Raw genomic sequence first — 12848 nt, 5'->3', positions numbered from 1 at the left:
AAAAAAAAAAATCTAACGGAGGATCAGTCTGAAATCAGTCTGAAATTAAATGAGACTTTAATTAAATACTAAATTTCGGGTTTACTTAAAACTCAAAATTTTACCTACTTGGCCTGGCTATGGCAGCTGAGCTGAAGTTTCATCAATCATAAATGTCTAGAAGGAATTCAAGAATAGGCAATTTTTCTTTCCTGCTTTATGTGTATTTATAGGAGGGGTTTGTTCTAATGTTACCTTTACCTTCATTAGTTTTGAAAATAAGTAGAAACACCCCAAATCTGGTTTTTTAAATGATTTCTTCTTACAGTAGTGAAATAAAAAGAAATTTAATAATAGTTATCACCAAAGAAAGGCTCATAACTAGTTGAAACAAATTTATACTCTTTTTTTTCCCAACAAGAAAAAGTAGGACATTCCATCCAGTGGGGAAAAAAACCCCTATAACACAAACCCCAAACCTAAGATGTATATTCAATTCAAAGAGCAAAATTGAGGCAACTACTAATGCAGGTCAAAATCCATTCTCCTAAGCTGATCACAGCTGGAATGATCCCTCTTATCAACAGGCTTTTACCTTTTATCTCTAATGAATTCTGTAGATTCCCTTATCCATCATTCATAGTAAGAAGTAATTTAAATATACTCAAAAAGAACTATTCTAAAAATGTCTAAGTTGCCTTACCCTTACTGTACTGCCAAAAAGAAAAAAGAATGCAGGAAAAAGTACGTCTAAGCTACTTTTGTAATGATCTTAATGAGGATTGTTTTACCCAGGTATTACAATTCCTGATCATACAATCAGATGATGCAGAGCATATAAAAATACATCACAACCCACTAGACTATTATGCTTATCCTGCATCTGTTGCTTTAAAACACACAGCATATGATGAGCAGTCGAAAAAGATGCTTCCAGAATATGAGAACGTATCACTTGGTAAACATTCTTTTGGTTCCCAGCAGAAAATGCATCATCTCAGAGAGATGGCTTCACCATAGGTAAAGCAAGATTCTCCTGATTTAGAATATTGCCAAATGAGCTGCATCTTGACTGGACAGGATTGCTTACATTCCTCGTGTCACAAAGTGGTATTAAACCATCAACTTGGCAACACTGACTTGCTGTGGGCGTCAGGTATCACTCACGACACAGGTTTCTCTGATTTTATGCTTTCAGCTACTTAAATTGAGTTCCAAGCTGCTCTTTTCAATTAATTATGTACTAATAAGCAACAATCATACTTTTTTGTACACTCACTATGGTTAGCTATTCTATAAAAGTGGTACTATTTTGCTGCCTAAATCACAACTACATTTGGGTGGCATTTTTAGTAGGAATCTTTCTGGAAGCACACTTATTTATTGTTTTTGGAGTTTCCCATTAGAGAATTAAAGAGATTCAGAAGCAGGAGAGTGACAGAGAGCGTATTTATCTAAAAGAAGACAGAAAGTTAGTGTTTGGCATATGCAATTACATGCAGCTGAAGAGTTAATAATTGAGAATAGAGAGAAAGCTTGGATATTGTTGGCAATGGGAATTACAGAGATGAGAGAAAAACTAATAGCCAAGGTGGCAATACCTTTATAGGTATTGCCTATAAAGTAAGTAAAGGAGTGTAAAATTGAATTCTTTGAAATGGAATATACAAATGAAGCAGCAGGGAAGTGAAGCTGCCTAAGGATGGTGAATGCAACAGCCTGGCCACGTGAGTCTGCAAATTCTGTCTGGCTTGAGGAGCGCTATTTGTAACTACCAGCTTTGTGAACAAGGTTCTGCATTTATGTTGTAGCACAGATTTGGCACTAGAGGAAACTACCTGGAAAGATGTGACAAAACCATCAAGGAGCCATCTACACCTAATGGCTCTCATTTGGCTGCAATACCAGGGCTGCTGCCAGCTTGGATGGAGGTTTATCTTCCTAAGAACTTGAGCACAAAGGTGGGGGAGCGGGGGAGGAACTGAAGTTCTCCCCCAGCTGAACAATTTGGAGAGCTTCACTTTTTTTTTTTTCCAGGGAGCTGGTTTAAAAGGCACGTTCTTCAAAGCCAAAAAGAGTGATTCTGTATAATGGCAGGGAGCTTCTGGGAAGGGCATGGAACCAGAAAGTGCTTTGTCTTCTGTAAAAATTTGGACAAAGAACAGATTCAGATCTTAGAGGTAGAGAAAAAGCCAGAAGGTAATAATAACCAGAAGAGACATAATGAATTAGACAAGTGCAGTTCTCAAAAGCCTGCACAGTCTGGGAGAAGTCCAGAAGACTGTGTTCCTCACTAATAATCCTTCAGCAGGAACAAAGTACAAGGTTAGTTGCTGTTAATGAAAAGCAGCCAATACTATCTGCATGCAAATTTTTGTTTATATCTAATCAGATGCATCCCAAATTTTTGTTTATATCTAATCAGATGCATTTATGAGGTAGCAGATCTACCTTAGACCTAACCCTGGATGAGGTTAGCTTTTCAGGATGCGTTCTTGGCAGGGTTCCCCTAAATTAATTACTGACTTGTTGTATGAGTTTCTCTGTAGAAATCCTAGAAATGCCACAGTCATGGCTGGCTGGCTGGGCATACTGCCCACCATTTAGAACAGAGCTTTCACTTCTGTCTAAATTATTAACAAATGAAAAACATTCTGATATAAAAGATAAACACATACATACATACATAGTGGCACATTAGATATAACTACAAGTATACACATGCAATGGATAATTAGCAAAAGTAATCAACACAAGGTGTTCTGTGAGAGAACAGAAGCTTTGCATGGGATTTTAACCAGCAGGATTCACCATGAGGAGTTACACACGTCCTGTAGGATTCAAAAGATTCGACCCCCCCTTAACTCAAGTGAAGGAGCAGAGACCTAAATCCAAGCTATTTAAAATCAGGCTGAAAATCTGTAACATTTGGGAATATAGTTTTGTCATTAAGACTATTGTAACTACTTTAGATTAATACAAATGGTCTTTTCAGTGTTTGCTTTCAACAAAGTAAAAGAATAGCAATGTTTATGATACCAAATCTCTATGAAATTGGAATATAGGGCCTATTCTAATGGAAGCATGTTATTAATATTAGTGACATGATGATATGGCTCATTGCTTGTATTTGCATCTGCAGATTTCTCAGGGGTTTGCCATACCTTAATACATATTCAAAATAAGAATGGAATGACTGAAACTGATGGAAATTCCCACCGAGTATTTCTGTACAAATATAGTAGGTACAGACTGTCCTCTACTTGAAAGATTAAAAAGCAGATTATATTAATAATTTAAAAGAGCTGTTTAGTTCATCATTACTCTGTTTCACTCTCCCTGTAGTTTCTGCTATGGCCTTGGGCCTGCAATCGCTACTGACTTCAGCAGGGCTGGGCACAGACACCTTTGTGCTTAACTTTATGGAACAAGTTACAGCATCTAAATCCAAAAGCTGCACACTAATATTGTGCTAAAATTACTATCTTATAATCTTTCACCTATCAAACCTTTTCAAAGCCATCTGGCTATTGCATTATTTTGTACTCACAATCAGGAGGCATTTTTTCTGTAAACAGCTTGTAATATTCTTTTAGAAGTTCTAAGTTTTCCTGGTTAATGTTTTCCTGCAACGTAGTGTCTCCAAACCTATAAAAAAAGCATAGGAAAATGATGACAAAAAACCCCCACAAAAAAAAATACCAAAACCAAAACAGAGCTAAATTATCCTTCAGAATTATTTCTTTGCATTAAAAAATATTTTTTTTTTCTTTTTTCACGTTGAATGTACTAGGTTTTTTCAAACCTACAGTAGCTGATCTTTCATGTGCTTTGGAACTAACATTTGGGAACAAGGTGATTACTTATGGATAATTCTTCCAAAAAAATTATGGACAAAGTAATCCATTTACAGACAAACATTCAATAAAGCACATATTCTTTTTCCCAAAATATTTTAGAGAGTTTAGTTTAAGAGAGTAAATAATAAATCATCATCCCTTTCAGAACAAATTGTATATATTTAGGCATTAAAGATCTGAATGTATACTATTACAGTAAAATAGGACTGCTTAAGAATATAAATTTCTTTGACTTTATTTGCCTTATTCTCTGATATTTGTTATCATCATCTTTGTGGGAATTTCAAATAGCACCACAGGCAGAGAACACCAACTCCTACTTTTTCTGCTGTTGTTGCTGGTATATTAATTTCTATCAGAGCTGGACAATATTGAAGCTACATAAGATGGAAGAGATGCAAGTGTCAGGTGGAAAACCTTCTGAAGAACTAATTTCTGCTCTGGTCTGAGAACATTTGCTACAAATTGATTACTTCTCTGGACCCTTTCTGCCTTACACTGCTCCTAACTGAGCTGTTAGTTATCTTGCTTTCTTGTATCTGAAACTAACGACAGCCCAATTTCTCTGCTGTTGAGCACTGATTTCACCATTAAGCTTCCCAGAGCTGTGCCTCTCAGGCTGACTGACTCCAGCTGCCTGCATTTCGGCTGGGGGCAGCACACTGACCTCAGGGGGGGCTCAGGGGTGTGTTATGGGGCAAGGACAGGAAAGGGAGTGGAGGAACACAGAAAGAGAGCCATGGATGGGTTAAGTAAGAAATTCGGGTAGACAAAAGGAGCCATAAATCAGAAGATACTAAAGGTACTGCTACATCATGCAGAATATTAATAAATAATAAATAATAAAATATTTAAATGGACCGAAGAGGGAGAAGACTCAGCTACCTCCTCAGTAGCCACTGCTGTACCGTCACGAGATACATTCTCAGCTGTGCTTTATTGAAAAAAGAGATGTTTGCGTCTAATAAAGCAACTTTTCTCTAGACATTTATCACAAAGCCTTATTTCTAATTTTATATTCACCGTTCCACTAAAAAAGACTTTTTACCAAAACACAGTGTTTCCAATCTCAAAGACAGATATGCAGCTTTAGGAATTAAGCAATATTTTAACTAAGTCTAACTTTTACATCCGTTAGTGCGCGTGGCCTGATTCCACATGGAATAATCCAACTTAATTTGCGTGATAGATATAGATGTCAACATATATCTACACTTATAGATATACATATATTAATTTTCCATTCATGGCTTGCTTTGTGCACAATGTAAAATCACCACTGTGAACAATGCCATTCTTCTAGCCACTTCACCTGAAAGCCAGACATCTTCTCACACCGACTCCTCTGCAAGTCCCCCTATACCCAGGCTATTTCCAAATCTTGTCAAATGTTTCTTCTTCAGGATGTTTGCAAAATACACTCCTTCCTGCCTATCCCACCCATCCGAGCTCTCACAAACTTGTTCCTTGGTTACTGCATACTGCTTTTCTGTGATTTTGGAAAAACATGATGTTTCCTAGTCACAATTGTCATGACTGGTTTTGTACACTTTGACCATGTCACTCCTCTCATAACATCACTTTTCCCATCTTTATGGCATCAAGAATAAGCTATATAAACTTGGAAACTGTGAAATCAAGTCCTGCATATGGACGTATCTTCAGTTGGACTTTTTCATTATTTTGTATTGCTTCCTAGCTTGCACTCATTTCCTTTAATATATTTTAAAATACACCGGGTCAATGTGAGATGGTGCAAGAGCAAATAAGAAAAAATATTTATTTTTAATCCTGAGAGATATCCTGTACTAGCACAGCATACTTGGAGAGAAAATGAAACATGATTTTTTTCCTACCTCTCTGCAAGTGTTTGCTGTTCATTGATTCCAACATTAAAGAGTACTGGATACATGCGAAGTAGCTTTCCTTCTTTAATCTCTTGTGGCAGCAATTCAAACATCTTTGCTGGAAGCTGGACCTCTATAACGTAATGTTCACTAGGAAAAAAAAGAATAAGGACAGGAATATTGATTGTTTTGCTCGAAATTATAACCTTTTGAAATTATAGGGAACATGTAGACTTATAAATCAGTTCTCCCTTTTTCCCCTTAATTGTATTGAACCATAAAATGGGATGATTCAGCTTGCTTGTTTGAAGAGCAGAACCAAGCTATATGGGAGAAGGCAAGTATATATAATCATACACTCTTGATAGTGACTTCTTTACTGAGGTGAAAATAGGACCAGAGATGAAAGCATCTTCTGCTATAAAAGTATCAATAAGAACACCTCAACTCTAAAATGTATCTTCCCAAGTTGCAAAAACAACTTCATTTCAGAAGTCCCAACTTGATTCTGTATCCACTCTTAATGTAATATGAGCAAAAACCTTTCGCTAAAGCCCAAAGCAAAATTCCCATTTTCTTCAGTGGCTGGATTTTCTCCCTGGGGATAGAAAGCACCACCAATAACAAAATTGACTCTGTGAAGATAATAATTGAAGGCTCATTACACAAACATGAATCTATTTTAGGAGAAGGGATATGATAAATAGCAGTTCTGGGTTTATGTTTGTGTTTGGTCTGACTTTATGAAAAACATGTGACTTTGGCTGCCAGTCCAAATCCTGATCATGCAGAACCCTCAAGTTGAATGTCACCTGTCTTTGAGGATTAATGTCTGACCCCACAACAGACCCAATGGCATGCTGTTAACTTAGTTTTTATTAACTTTCTCTCTGCTACTAGAGCAAATCAGTCTAATAAATAACAAAATAAAAAAAAAAAGAGAACAGACTAGAAGCAAATCCATTTCTCCCCAGGATTTGGCATTTTAATCACTCAAAGAGGACCAACTGATAACGAGGACTGAAATGTTCTCTCCTGCATGTGGTATGCCACCAAGAAGGAAGAGTATTACAGCAACAGGAGGGAAGGAGGATCTATACCCTAACCTACAGAAACCGGGCCTAGGGACTCACACAATTTCTGTGTGTAAACTTAAGATGGAAAACTGTTTGCACCTGTTAAAATAATCTATCATGAAGTCCCTCCAACCCTTATTTTAATCAGTCATGTGCTTGCTAAAGAATTTAAATATGATCTGGATTATCCACATGTAGAATTTGGGGGCAGGGGGAAGGCAGAAAACCTTGAAGAAAAGGGGCAGTTTCTGCAGTAGCTGTGACACCTTGGGCAAGCTTGGAGGGATGAGTGGCACGATCTCAGAACTGGTGCTTGGATAAACACACAGAATCAGGGAATGATGTGGGGATGGAAGGGACCTCTGGAGATCATCTAGTCCAACCCCCTGCCAGAGCAGGTCCACCCAGAGCAGGTTGCACAGGAATGTGTCCAGGTGGATTTGAATGTCTCCAGAGAAGGAGACTCCACCACCTCCCTGGGCAGCCCCTTCCAGGGCTCTGCCACCCTCAAAGTAAAGAAGTTCCTCCTCATGTTTAGGTGGAACTTCTTATGTTCAAGTTTGTGCCCATTTCCTTTTGTCCTGTCCCTGGGCACCACTGAGAAAAGACTGGCCCCATCCTCTTGACACCCACCCTTTAAGTATTTATAGGCATTGATCAGATCCCCCCTCAGCCTTCTCTTCTCCAGACTAAAAAGACCCAAGTCCCTCAGCCTCTCCTCACAGGAGAGATGCTCCAGGCCCCTCAGCATCTTTGTAGCCTCTGCTGTCCCCTCTCCAGCAGTCCCCTGTCCTTCTGGAACTGGGGAGCCCAGAACTGGACACAGCTCCAGCTTATGTTTCAACCTCTCTCCTGCCCATATATCTGAGAACAAAATCAAATGGACCCAGTACAGACTTGTGACTGAAATGTAATGACATTCAGCTGGGGCAACAGCATATGCTTTGGTACGGGCAACACTAGAACTAGTGTGTAATCTTTGAGCAAATGCCAGATGCTCCCTACTGAGGAGGGTTATCAGTTTTGAATGGACACATGTCTCAGAGCGGGGGGAAAAAAGAAAAAAAAAAGAAAAGAAAAATGGTTCTACTCCCTGTAAGTCTATTTGGTTTGTGTTTTGTTTAATTAATTCACCCATTTGAAGGAAATAGAGGGTTAGCAAGGAATACAATAAAAAAAACTCTGTGCAAATGATCTTTGCACAGCAGCATTCATTCCCAGCCTGCATGTGAGCACCCCCAGCTGCTGTCAAATGCTACCAGAACATTTGTCTGTGATGGAGTGCTTTCATAAGCTTGAGAAGAAATGTTGGTTGAGACTAATTGAAATAGCATATGCTGCTGAACCAAAATGCCACCAAATCACTGCATTGCTACATTTCACGCTCTCTCCTCCAAATCACTACAAATCTTGCAGTTTGTGAAAAAACATTGAAAAACGCTGACCTTTAGGCAGGATAAATTAACATCAGTACCATGTGAGAGCTTCCCCTTGTCCATTTTTTTCTTTTGCAAAACATTTTTTGAAGTCTCAGAAACAATCCTTGGTAACTTTTAAAAATCTGTAACCAACTGCACAATGAAAACAACCTACTTCTGATCATGTAAGGCAAAGGCTATCAAGCTGTGACCAGAGAGCTGTCTAGTAAGGCCAGGAACAGTACTGAAGTCAGGTGGGGGGAAGAAAAAAAAAAGATAAAAAGAATGCAAAGTATGGAAATCTAGGGGACTTGTTTGACAATAATTTACCAAGTATCTTATACGTCCTATGCTTCTACTTAAACAAGAAACAGTAACACAGGAGCAAATTTTATCACCATGTAGTTTCTCTCCTTTATGGTTAGACTCAGTGCAGAGATACCAGGTGACTTTGACATGAGATGGATAAGGTGGCTACTACATTTTCCAATGAGAAGGAAAAAACAGTACATAATTTTTAACATTTAATGATCTCTCAGGAAAACAGGATGGAGAAATCCAGCATGTTTAAGAGAGTAAATAATATATCATCTCTTTCAGAACAAATTGTATACATTTAGGCATTAAAATGTTAATGTATATGGTTTCAGTAAAACAGGACTGCTTAAAAATATAAATTTCTTTGACTTCATTTGACTTATTCTCTGATATTTCTTATCATCATGTATAGACAAAGGCTGCAGCCCTCAGCTGGGAGGTGCTTTACCCAGCTCTTGTTTCAGCAAAGTGACAACTTTTTAGACCACTTCAACGTGGCTCTAAGTGCTAGCCCGATTGCAGGCTTTGTTGAGAACATGGTATCAAACCCTGTGATGTCTCAAAGTTCACCTCTGCAATCAACTACGTTCTATCAAAGAATTTTATAAAAGTAAGTGTTGGCTACTTTGGTCTGTAATAAAAGAACCTGAGTGCCTGAACAGAGCTTCACTTCACCTGGATGGTCGGGGTCAGCCACCCACACCAGCAGGTTAGTGCAGTGATGGCCAATGCTGCACTCTTTGGACTGATTTGTTTGTGTACATAGAATCTCAGTCTTAAGCACTTCCCTAGAAATACAATTACAATTGAATACTTTGAACTCTGCAAGGTAAGAATTTGTAGCTTAATTTTCTGCCTTGCATCTCAATAAAATAAGACTAAGAGATTATGAAGTCACACCTTATAAAAACCAAAATGGTCTAAAAATTGTGGTGCTTTCAAACTTTAATTAGAAAATAACTAGGTTTTCCACTGTCTTCTCTTTTTATGGTTGACTTCCAACGCTGTCTGATAGGAGCTGTCTCATCATAGCTCTAACAGGAATGGCACTCCTTCACATAAGCCTTAAAGATTTTTTTTTTTTTTTTGTCTGATACCAATTCCACCCAGTGAACTCCTGCCAGTAAGTACAGTAGAGCAATCACAGGCAGTAACTCTTCTTCCTAAAGACTGACTCCTCCATCAATCCAGAATGCCTGAGGCAGCTTAAAGCTCCAGTCTCTTTCAAACCCAGGACCTCCTAGCGTGACAGTTCAGTGTCCCACAGTAATGGCAGCAAGCCAGTAAATGGAGCTGCTGGATTTTTCAAGATTTTTGACTGCTGTGATTTACAAAGGATGTATTTCTTCTGTTTTATCTACACACCATAATTACTCTTAATTATTCCCAATGTGTTGCCTATCATACTCCAGCCTTCCTGCTATTTATTTCAATGCTTTCTCGGAAGGCCCATAGGATGAGAAGGAATCATCCAGAATAAGTAAGTAAATCAGTGGTGAAAGCCCCCTTCAGAGGAAACATATCTTTTCTAAAAGTCGCTGCTTTTAGCTGAATTTAATTTACAGCCATCTTACAAACAACGATACTATTAAGGAAGTGATTTCTGCAAAAGTAAAAACATTTGGAGCTTCAGACTGGGATAATGATGATGATGAAAAACCCATTTCTCCTGTCTAACAATCCTGTTAACCCTCTTATAGCCACAATTACTAAGTATTTCAGTTTCTGTCCTGTTACTCAGCAGTGCTTATCTGTAACGTATTAGTGGCTTTATGCAAGGATTTCTGAGGTTGCATTTGTCCTGTGTGATCTTCAGCAGCTCAGAGAGCGGTCACTTTTGAAAAAGGAAGCCTAAAGTTCTGGCATCTGAGGTTTTCAGTTTCCATCTTAAGACAGTCAAGGCCTAACTCTTAGAAATGGAATTTCATTTGTCACACTGAAAATACAAGTTCTAGACACCTCAAAAACAAGGTTTCTTCAGTTAGATGCCATTTTTGTAAATACTGACCTTTTTCACTTCTTTTTGACTCAGTATCTATATATGAAAAATGCAAAAGAAACTCTGCTCAACCCAGATTTTGATCAATTTGTATTAATAATTGGAGCTTTTAGGTTTTCATCAGGAAAGTAACCAGAGCCCGTATTACTACTAGCTCTGCAAATCCCTACTACCTCATTACATCTCTATTCACCTCATGAAAAGTAAAACTACTGCACTTTCCATATAATAGAATTCAGCAACAAGAAACCCATTATCTGGGTTTTCATGTGCTACAGATTGAAACTACATGCCATGGGCTCCAGGAAACAAAGTTCTTACCGCCTTCCTGTTATAATAGGCAAAAAATCTTCTGATTTGGCTTCAATGACTTTAAACATCACTTTCTGCAAATCTGAAATTCCCACAGCCATGTCTTCTAGCATCCCCGCTTCCTCACCTATATGGGAAGATTACAGAGGTTATTAACAGAGTAGACAAGATCAGTCACTGAATAGGCTATAGCAAAGCAATATGGGGATTATATTTTCCAGTCTGTGCATCTAAAAATCACAGCTCTAAATCCACATTAAAGTAACCTACATAAAAGCAAACTGATTTTTAGAACTGCTGACAATTCTCTGTGGCCTAAATGATAACTATGAGTATTAAGCACCTCTGAAAATCAGCCTGCTCTATATGTGCATAGAATAACCTCGGAAAAGCCATTTATGTCTATTCTGAAAGTGTTTTTAAAGACTGTCCTGCTGATGGAGGACAAAGGTTTTGAGAACAACAACAATGAGTATCATGCAAAAGGGAGCCAGACAGCAATCTTCAAGTGAGGATCTGCAATTGCCTGTGCATTAAAGACCTGCCCAAATGCTAAATCCCTCTACTTCTGTCAAGATCTCTAATTTGGGGAAGGATTCCAATACGTGTAATTCAAAGCATTTTGAAACATACAGCAGTTTCTCCTCCAAATCTCCTTTTCAATACCTATCAAATTATGTTATCTGTAAGAAACTAGGATTTAAACAGTTTTCAAGTTATCTTCACATCATCAATACTGACAGAGTCAGGGCAGAGGCCGATAGGATCAGTAACTTTAAAGCTGCTGTCTGGGTTAGCTGTATAAAGCTGCTTTTTTGGGTCAGGCCAAATGCTTGTACAAATGGAGACAGTTTTTATTAAAACAAAAAGTCCCACTAGCTGCAGTGAGGAAGGAGTCTCCTGTATGTAAGACAATGTAGTTCAGCACTCTGCATGGAGTAATTAGCAACTAGCATTCTCAGAGGAATTGAGAATAAAATATCTGAGTAATTTTTGATGCAGAATCCACAACAGTATCAATGACTTCAACTGTGCTATTATATGCACGTCTCCTAAGGATAATATACGTTAATTCAGTAAGCCACATTACTGGAAGCAGAACAGAGGTTAAAATAAGAACCTCCTGGGTAAACTTCTGGTCTGGATGCATAAGGAACTTTGTCCAAGAACGATACTTACTATATGTACTGAGGAGTCCTTCATATTGCACAAGCAACCCAACAGTATGAAGCTGTTGTAAAAATCCTTGATCATGTAAACCCGTGTGCAATTTGATTATAAACCCACAGACCAATCCAGCGAGCTATAAAGACAATGAAAAAATGTGAAATTAACAGATGTACTGCTAAAACAGATAAAATGCCACCTATCATTATACACAACACAAGAAGTATTTAGATATTTGAGAAAACAGCATAGATATTTCTGTTTAGTGACTACATACATAATTTCACACCAATATAGTCCCCAGGCATTTTTTTTTGGTGTAAAAAGCAATATTCCCTTATTTTACATTAGATAAGCTTCATTTGTTGGCAGGTTATAATTATGATGGAATTTGAAACTAGTTAATGATGAATGAATTATATGGATATATATGAATTATAATGATGAATTATGATGGATTTGAAACTAGTTAGGCACCTAATGCAACTGAAACTCCATGATGGTTGCAGCCTAACTCCTTAGTTAAGTTAGGAAAAACATGTAACTTAAGGGAAAAAATTAGATTAATCATTTAGAGAAAAATCTACCTGGAAAACATGATCTACAGGAGAAGATCGAAAGGACTTCAGTTATTTATCAAAAGAAGAAAAGTCTGAGGAGAGACAAGCTAATAGTCTTCAAACATATAAAATACTGCTACAAACTGAAAACAAATAATCTGCTCTTCATTTCTAAGGCGACCAGGAGAAAAAAATACCTTGCTTGAATAGCAGCAAGGAATATTTAAGGCTAGACTCGAAAACTTCACCTACGGGTGAGGATACTGGCATATAACCTAGGAACACTAAAATGGGTGTGCATTTTTGTGCAAG

The 12848-nt window shown here is 37.8% G+C and overlaps 1 protein-coding gene across 4 annotated transcripts in view; it reads right to left on the bottom strand.

The window, feature by feature from the left end:
- INPP4B (inositol polyphosphate-4-phosphatase type II B) overlaps positions 1 to 12848 on the bottom strand; it is a 217665-nt gene that overhangs the window by 43784 nt on the left and 161033 nt on the right. For all 4 annotated transcript variants that reach the window (XM_014950034.1, XM_014950032.1, XM_014950030.1 and 1 more), the window contains 4 exons: positions 11989 to 12112; positions 10819 to 10936; positions 5696 to 5836; positions 3530 to 3627 (listed from right to left, as the gene is read on the bottom strand). In XM_014950034.1, the coding sequence (XP_014805520.1) occupies positions 3530 to 3627; positions 5696 to 5836; positions 10819 to 10936; positions 11989 to 12112 (481 nt within the window). The remainder of the gene's footprint in view (positions 1 to 3529; positions 3628 to 5695; positions 5837 to 10818; positions 10937 to 11988; positions 12113 to 12848) is intronic.

Source organism: Calidris pugnax, unplaced genomic scaffold (assembly GCF_001431845.1).
Source record: "Calidris pugnax isolate Ruff unplaced genomic scaffold, ASM143184v1 scaffold42, whole genome shotgun sequence".
Classification (NCBI taxonomy): Eukaryota; Metazoa; Chordata; class Aves; order Charadriiformes; family Scolopacidae; genus Calidris; species Calidris pugnax.
The sequence above is the reverse complement of the archived record's forward strand: the minus strand, read 5'-3'. Positions and strand labels throughout refer to the sequence as shown.